The 8,429-nt window shown below is 33.8% G+C and overlaps 1 protein-coding gene across 7 annotated transcripts; it reads left to right on the top strand.

Annotated features, from left to right (window-relative positions):
- Positions 1–1,704: 1,704 nt before the first annotated feature.
- LOC18601281 (bifunctional protein FolD 1, mitochondrial-like) lies at positions 1,705–7,781 on the top strand. 7 transcript variants are annotated; one of them, XM_018120255.2, is made up of 6 exons: positions 1,705–1,957; positions 2,982–3,214; positions 4,522–4,838; positions 5,961–6,197; positions 6,955–7,122; positions 7,452–7,781. In XM_018120255.2, the coding sequence occupies exons 2-6, from the start codon at positions 2,995–2,997 to the stop codon at positions 7,620–7,622; spliced, it is 1,113 nt and encodes a 370-aa protein (XP_017975744.1). In that variant the 5' UTR covers positions 1,705–1,957; positions 2,982–2,994; the 3' UTR covers positions 7,623–7,781. The 7 variants fall into 7 exon arrangements, with proteins under 7 accessions (XP_017975744.1, XP_017975745.1, XP_088661983.1 ...); XM_018120256.2 differs by having other exon boundaries at positions 2,986–3,214; XM_088805857.1 differs by lacking the exon at positions 2,982–3,214 and having other exon boundaries at positions 1,710–1,957; positions 4,567–4,838.
- The last annotated feature ends 648 nt before the right edge of the window (positions 7,782–8,429 follow it).

Consider the following 8,429-nt stretch of genomic DNA (forward strand, 5'->3'; position numbering starts at 1 on the left):
TGGACATCCAAAATTATTTTTGATTATGAAATATGTGTTTTCCACTTACATACTATATTTTTAACTGATTTTGAGACTTTGGGATAAATAACCAAAATATCCCTGTGAGACGAAAATTATTATATTATTTGTTTAAGTTGGAAATAGTTTAAAATCTTTTAGAATGTGGTATTTGGCAACTGTTACCCATAGGGGAAATGAAAAGCTGATATTAAAGCCTTGCGGGGTTCCGGTTGACATTTCAAGTAATGAATATCGATCGAGACGTCGCGACGGTTGTCACGGGCTCGATGGGAGTTTCGGGTCGTGACATACATGTTTTCTCAGCATTTATGAAGGTTAGAAGACTTAAAAACACAACTCAAGAGATGAGAATTAGCCAAGATATATTCAACACCTATTGTACTCTTCTTAAACACAAAAAGTTTTCTAGTCAAGCATTTATTAGGCTTCCATTCTTTCATTTAAGTATTGTGCCAGATTCTTCACTCAGTCTTTAAAAGGCACTCTTACTGTACCTACATTTCTCTCATTGTATTTGCTTAAGTGGTTATACCTTAACTAATAGAAAAGGTCGAGTGGTTATGCTTTAACCATAAAAAGACATTGTATTGAATAGTTATACTTGATCTACAAAAGGCATTGTATTGAGCTTTTTGATTGAATACTGGATTTTAAACTCTTTAGTGAATTTAAGGGAGAAGACGTAGGCAAGGAGGTCGAACCTCCACAAAACACTTGTGTTAATTTCTCTACTATTCATTTTACTTGAAAATTCAATTCTTTTCATTGATCTAAAAGCCAATTAGTTTGTTTTCTTTTTAAACTCAGCTTTTGAATTAGAGAAAAGATTTTGTTCAAAAAGGAAAATAGTTTTTCAAAATTTTCAAAATAATCCAATTCACCCCCCCTCTTGATCCTAATCATATTAAGCTAATTAACCTAACACTATACTTGGATGAAAAGTTAGGGTTTCACAAGTACATATAAATCACTAGAAAATATTGAAAAATGTCCTTGACATCTCAAAAAATGACATGGACACATGTCAAGTATTGAGGCGTGTATGTGGACTAAAATAAATATACTTTTAGATTTAGTTTCTTTTTGAAAAATAGGGTAAAATACTCCCACACTTTTAAGTTTTAATCAAAATTTTAAGCGAGTCTATTAGTTTTCAAAATTGACACTCCACTCCAAAAGTGAAAACACCGTTAACAGAGATTATGAAAGGATTAAAATGCTCTTTTCTATTTATTAATTTAAAAAATTATTATAATTGGTGTTCCCCAACTCCCCAAGAAAAGGGAGCATTGATTGGTGCTCTTTTATTTTTTTAAATTAATAAAAATTACATAATAGTAATTTTTAAAATTAATAAAGGATAAAATTATTATTTCAATATTACCACGTCATCAAATTAACAAAAACACTAATAGTTGAACCTACATGTCCAGCGAAAGATATTTTCTATGATGGAGCGTTCAATCCGAAAATTAATGGATCCACTTGGAATTTGGATTAAAACCTATGAGGTGGGGTAATTTTACCCTAATTAATAATAATAGCATTTCAATTGGTGCTTTTACTTTTAAAAGAGCATTTTGGTTGTCAAAATTATGGTTTAGAGTTTATAGCAAAGATTTATTATCAACTTTATGAAATATAATAAACGTAATTTATTCATTGAATTACGATCACGGGTTTAAAAGGAATGTAGGAAGAAAATAAAGAAAAAAAATAATAGAGGGTAATGCGGAAGAGATAAAAGAATCAGAAACAGTGCTCTATCGGAAACAAAGGAGAAGGTAGAAACAGTTATGAGGGTTGGATTAAGATGAAGCGTCCATAGAATAAATAAATTTTTCCAGAGGAGGAAGCACCTCGGCGAAGTTGATTGTTGATGGTTTAGCTGCGGTTGGCACACCAATAAAATAAATAAATTGTAACTGGTCAGGTAAATTCATTTTCCATTTTCCATTTTACGAAATCAGGAACAGAGTATAAGCTTGTAAGTTTTGGGGTTTATGATTCTGTACTTTAGGATGCAGTAATTATGAATATGATAAAGATAGTCATAAGTTAATTTTGTTTATAATTCGTAATTCCTTGTTGGTTTTTGCTTTATTTGATTTTCTCAATCTTTGGCACATTCCAAATGAATAGAGTCAGTGAGTTATTTTCATGCCCGTTTTTCCTTGGAAAGAGTTTAACGGGTATAATGTTTTTGAAGGGGGAAAAAGGTTTGCGACTGCATTCCTTATTCCTTCTTAAGGTAGATTGGAGGAAGGTTAAATGCTTGATAGTATTTTTTGTTTAAGATTGAACTGCCGATTTAAAGCTAATGTTGACTACTGTTTGCCGTGGGTTCTTCAAAGTCATGGGTATTAAAAGAATAATAAAACAATTAGTTAAGAGCATCTTCTTTGTTTTGAGATTTTGCATTTGATTTTGATATTTGGAGGCTTGGACAGGTTGATATCTGAAGGCAGTAGTTGCCACTGAAGTTGCCCAAGTTGACAATTTCTGTGAATTTTATCGATATTATTCTAATTGTTACTCTCTTAGTCCTATAATTAGTGTTTGAGTTTGCATTTTTTTGAGTCAGTTTTTCAAGTTTGACAGCCTTTTACTCATAAATTACTAATAATTAAAATTTGGAAGCAGTACAACAAAAATTTCAAATGTATATCTGTTAAAATTTAATTTATTTAAATATTTAAACTAATTAAGATCAAAGTTGAAAAAGACGTTTGACCATAACAAGTCAATCTAAGATAGTATTTATGGCACAGAGGGAGCACCTTATTCTTGAAAGACAAAAAAGAAGTGATGTGAAACAATTATGCTGTCTACTACATCATACTTTTTTTTGTTACTTTGGTTGGTATAGAGTTGGAGGATCTGTCAGGGTCTTCAAACACTTAGGCAGTGAGAGAAGTAAAGAAAACTAAAGCAAAACTGATATGATTCTTGGGCAGCCAGTATAAGATAATGAGGATGATGGTGAGGAGTGTAAATGGAAAGATGGCTATAGGATGGGCAAAAGAATCCAAGGGATGTTTATCCTCGACAATGACAAGGGCCTCTAATACCTGGAAGGACAACCAGAGCTCACAAATATTATTGTCTCCACCTCTTGTCACTCTTGACCTTCCAGACATTTGGGCTGCCAATTCCACCCACTATGATCCCCCGTCAGGCCAGAAAATCTGTAAGAGCCTCACATTTAACTGTTTTGATTGCTTTCTGTTTACCTATAATCCCTCCTCTGAGGATCACGTAACTGTTATTTTACTGTCTCATTATTCTTTATGCTGCAGTTGTTCCACCAAATTTTTTCTCAAGGTTTAATTTTATCATCCGTTTTTTGTGTCAGTTGAAACCATGGTGTTTTTTTCTCTAAAATTAAGAGATTTATAGAATTTTTGAAGCTACCGAAATGAACATTTTATATTCTATATTTTTTGTTGTGTTTTTCAGTTTTTTTTTTAGTTTTATTTAATACAATTTTCAGTTGCAAGAGAAAGCTTGAATTGAGTTTCATATTTGATTTTGATAAGCTACGCTGCCATATCAAGCTTGTTTTTGAGTTGGTTTCAACTGACGTGGCCTTTTTTTATGGTTTAAGTTAGTTGGTCTTTTGCTTAATAAGAAACTTTCTTCCTGGCTGCTTCTGGAGATGGCTGATGCTGTACCATTTTTGAGGGTAGTGAGAAGCCAGTGTCCCTAAATATCTGTCAAAAAAGGCTTATTCCATTTATAGATTCTTTAAATATCTGAAACAACTTTGTGCTGCATTATCCACAGAGGAATCCTCCCTCCCTATTTGCATCTTAAAGAAGTGCAGGAAAGCTTGGAGGGCTAGGCTTATGATATAAATTTGTCTGAATTAATGAAGAAAATATGGAAAAATTCAATAAAGAAAAGGGAAAAAGGAAAGAAAAGATCCCTAAGCTTCACACTTAGGGTTCCTTGATTGCATCAGACAATCAAGAAGAAAGAAAACCTAAGCGTCAGACTTATGGTTCCTTGGGAGTTACAGCTAAAGTTGATTGCATCAAACAATCACAATAGTGCTAATGCTGAAAAATCTCATACACCTAGGGTTGATTGCATCACACAATCACAATGGCATTAATGCTGAAACTTCCTCATAATAATTTGTCTTCCAAAAGGAAGATTACATTTATATTTATGCAGGCTACTATCCTACCAACCCCAATCCTGAAAGAACTAGAACTCCAATTTCTAGTAGAAATTTAAAGAAAATTCTTAAGACTCCAATAAAAACTAATAAACTTGACTTAGAAACAAAACCTAATAAGATAACGAAAAGCAAACTAAGATTCTAAGCCCTAATATAAACGTAAAATATCAAATGCAATCCTAGTTGTATAAAATTTTACAATTAAGCCCCATTAATACAACAAAGTAATGAAATAAAATCTTATGTAAGTTGATCCCTCAATTTGCTTCTTTGCATTCTTCATGTGCTTTGATTAGTGATATTCACCACAGCCAATGTGCAGATTGGCACAGTAATTAATGGGAAGTCAATTGCAGAGGAAATCAGGTCAAGAGTAGCCTCTGAAGTAAAAAGGATGAAGGAGTGCATTGGCAAGGTTCCTGGTTTGGCGGTGATTTTGGTGGGCGATAGAAGGGACTCACAGACTTATGTCCGTAACAAGATAAAAGCTTGTGAAGAAGCTGGAATCAAATCTGTGATGGCTGAACTTCCTAACTATTGTGCTGAAGATGATGTTATGACTGCGGTGTTAAAGTTTAATGAGGATCCATCAGTTCATGGTGTTCTTGTGCAGCTTCCTCTGCCAGAGGTAATTCTGCAATTGGGATATAAATTTTGCCCCTGCTTTTCCAGGCTAATGGTAAAATGCAATTGCATTAGATGTCAAGCCTAATCTCAGCCACATGAATTTCTGTGATTTATAGGCCTAACATAGAAGATATAAAATTGAACTGTCAATAAACTTGAGGACCTTGAGATCACCTATTTGCAAGTACTTGGAAATCTTTGACAAATCCCATTTCCTATCAAATGGTATCCTTTTTTCCATTAAAATGCAGTGGGTGCTCTTGATATTTCAAACTATAAGCAAGTGGCGCAAGTTTTCTGGTAAGTTAAAGGGATTTAATCTGATGTAAGTTCGTTTTCAATAGCCAAATGAATTAATTTTGTTTCAAATATCTGCTAGGCAGTATGAACTTTTCCTGGCCAGTCATCTTAATTTAGTATTTCAGAAGTTTGGTGTTTGCAGACGAGTGGTTTTGGTTGATTGCATCAGTTCTTTGAATGCTTTATAATTTTTTCTTTTAGTTACTACACCATGAGATTAATCCCAGCATGAGGCGGGATCTTTGGATTAGTCTCATATTGGGATTTTGTTTTGATTGGCCTGATATGGAGATAGTTCCTTGGATACTTCTGTTTCTCATAGGTCATTTTTGACCCATGATCTCATGCAGCATTTGCTGTGACAGTGCCAAATATGACAGACAGTCAGGCCATCACACCTCACCCCTAATTATTCTAGGATGGGCTATTGTAACATCTTGGACTGCATGAGTTGCACCTCCAAGCATATAAATGGTTTAGCCTAACCTCATTAATGGGAGAATCCTCCAAGCACAGCCCAAAGATTCTCTGTCTAGTCCTTTTGGTAAGTGCTTTCTAGTGTACTGCACTGATACTGCTCCTGTGGGTACCTCTCTTGGAGTACATCTCATAAGTGTGCACCACTTCTCCTGGAGGCATTACAAATCTACCTTATATGTTCTTTTTTCCTATATTTCCTAATCTGCAGCATACTCACCATATGAATAATTATCTAATCCTCCCCTCTGCCATCTCAATTATTAAGTTATAATGCTATCTTGAATTTTACAAGAGAATCCTCTAAACTGTTCTGCGAATGACTCGTAAAAGTCATCTGGTACAGCATTTGGATGAGGAGAAGATTTTGAATGTGCTGAGTTTGGAAAAAGATGTGGATGGCTTCCATCCGGTAAATATGGGGAATCTTGCCATGAGAGGGAGGGAACCGCTGTTCATTCCTTGCACACCTAAGGGTTGCCTCGAGCTATTGATCCGATCTGGTGTGGAAATAGCGGGAAAGAAGGCAGTAGTGATTGGGAGAAGCAACATTGTGGGATTGCCCATATCTTTGCTACTGCAGGTAATAAATTATCTTATACAGACATTTCTGTCTGTAATGCATGTTTCATAAACACATGAAGAGGCAAAAGGAAGTTGATATGAATATTTATACAAAGTACTATTTATGTGAGTGACTAAGTCTGTTTTCCTGTTGTCTTTCTTTAAACTTCTGAATAACTTTTTTTTTTTTTTTTTCACTCAGAAACTCACTTCCCTTGTTCTTTCCGTTTCTCTCTCCCCAGGCAACAGCTTGTCTGTTGAAATTGTGATTTTTTAGTTTCCCTCCCCATTATTATTTGCGAATATTATCTTTTCTTCATATATTTTGCGGCATCTGAGTTGTTGTAAATTTACAAAATGGGATAAAGACACATTTGTCATTTTGCATAGGTACCTTTGTGCTCCTAATTTTATTAATTGTCTTTCTTTTTTTCTCTTTCTTTGACATTACTTTGTTTATCCTTTTCTTAATTTATTTTATCTTCTTACCTATCAACAATATTTTTATTTATCACACAAGTAGAGGGTGCCACATATCTAGTTAACTAAAATACATAAATGATAGGCAACCATTCAGAAGGGTTTGAAGGCTTCCTATATGAACAGATTTTGCCAATAACTCTGTTTATATTTGTGTTATCTTTATATTCTAAAATTTAGTGAGATTATTTTATTTTAATTTTTTCAATCGGGTCCATTCTTATACATCTCCCGGGGTTAAGGACTGGTTCTTTTTAATTGTGTCCACTCTTACTTTTCCTGAAATTGTTGGGCAGAGGCACCATGCAACCGTCAGCATAGTACATGCTTGTACAAAGAATCCTGAACAGATCACACGTGAAGCTGACATAGTAGTCACAGCAGCAGGGGTGCCTAATCTGATACGTAGCAGTTGGCTAAAGCAAGGTTCAGTCGTTATTGATGTTGGGACATGTCCAATTGAGGTGATATTGCTACTCTTTCATTGATTTTCTTGATTTTAAATGCTTTCTGATTTCATTTCAGAAAATAAATGGCAAAACTTTGGGAAGGTAATTTGTAATGAGAAAACTACAGAATAAAGTAGCCTCTTTGATTTCTACCCCCCCCCCCCCCCCCCCCCCCCCCTCTCTCTCTCTCTTTAAAAATGTAAGATGATTATTGCATTTCATTTTAAGTTCAATTTATTCATGTTCAGGACCACAATACTTCTATGCTGTTGATCTTAGATTCTGTATTCCAAATTTGGTTATGATCACTAAATGTGACCTTAAGTTCTTTCATCAATGTGCAGGACCCCAGCTCCGAGTTTGGATACCGTCTTGTTGGAGATGTTTGCTATGAAGAAGCATTGAGGGTTGCTTCCGCAGTTACCCCTGTACCTGGAGGAGTTGGACCCATGACAATTGCCATGCTCCTGTGCAACACTCTTGATTCTGCAAAACGGGTGTATGGGTTTGCTTGACTAGCAAGGCATGGTGCTTAGCATTAGCAATAGTTTTTCTTCAAGGCGTTGTTAACTTCATTAAGTTATTAATTCAGTAGCTTTCAATTCCAATGGTTTGGAATGGATCTGTGAATCAATTGACTGTCTAGAAAGCTTGCTTCTGAATATGGAAGTTTACTCGTGTATTTTTTTTTTTTTTGTTTTTTGTAGTTTTCATCTTTTTCATGTGTAGCTGCCCACACCTCACCCCTCCTTTCTTTTCTTTTAATCAAAAAAATATTTTAATAGAAAAAAAATATTTTTTATAATAACAGAATTTTAATGTAAGAAAAATTCTTTTTCTTCAAAAAATAAATTGATACAAGAAAAATATATCTTAAAAAAAATATTAATAGCCATAAAAAAATTAAAGAGATTAAATATTACATAATTATTTTTTTCTTTTTTGGCTTTCAACTTTTTTCTTTATAGATGTACCAAATATATAAAGTAATATTAAAATTACATGACTTTTTCTAATTATATGAATATAAGGAAAAATGAAAAAATCAAGAAGGAAACATGGTGATGGATTTAAAATTTTTTAAGATAATTAATGTGACAAAAATCTGAAATTACGTATCACAACATACAACTATACATTGATCACATTACAATAGTTAAATATATGCAAATGTGCCAACCATATAAAAAAAGTAAAGGAAACAAAACTTGCAATAATCTTTATTATGATACCAATTGATGGAGTTTGATCTAAGTGGATTGACGTGATTGTGCAAAGTATGGATTTAAAAAAAAAATTATAAAGAAAGCAAGCAATCCAAT

This window comes from Theobroma cacao, chromosome 4 (assembly GCF_053813885.1).
Source record: "Theobroma cacao isolate CCN51 chromosome 4, ASM5381388v1, whole genome shotgun sequence".
Classification (NCBI taxonomy): domain Eukaryota; kingdom Viridiplantae; phylum Streptophyta; class Magnoliopsida; order Malvales; family Malvaceae; genus Theobroma; species Theobroma cacao.

Excerpts from the sequence above, each read along its gene's own strand:
- LOC18601281 (XM_018120255.2), top strand. The coding sequence starts at position 2,995 with ATGAGGATGATGGTGAGGAGTGTAAATGGAAAGATGGCTATAGGATGG. Across the intron at positions 3,215-4,521 it reads CCCGTCAGGCCAGAAAATCT|CCAATGTGCAGATTGGCACA; the intron begins GTAAGAGCCTCA and ends TATTCACCACAG. Across the intron at positions 7,123-7,451 it reads TTGGGACATGTCCAATTGAG|GACCCCAGCTCCGAGTTTGG; the intron begins GTGATATTGCTA and ends ATCAATGTGCAG.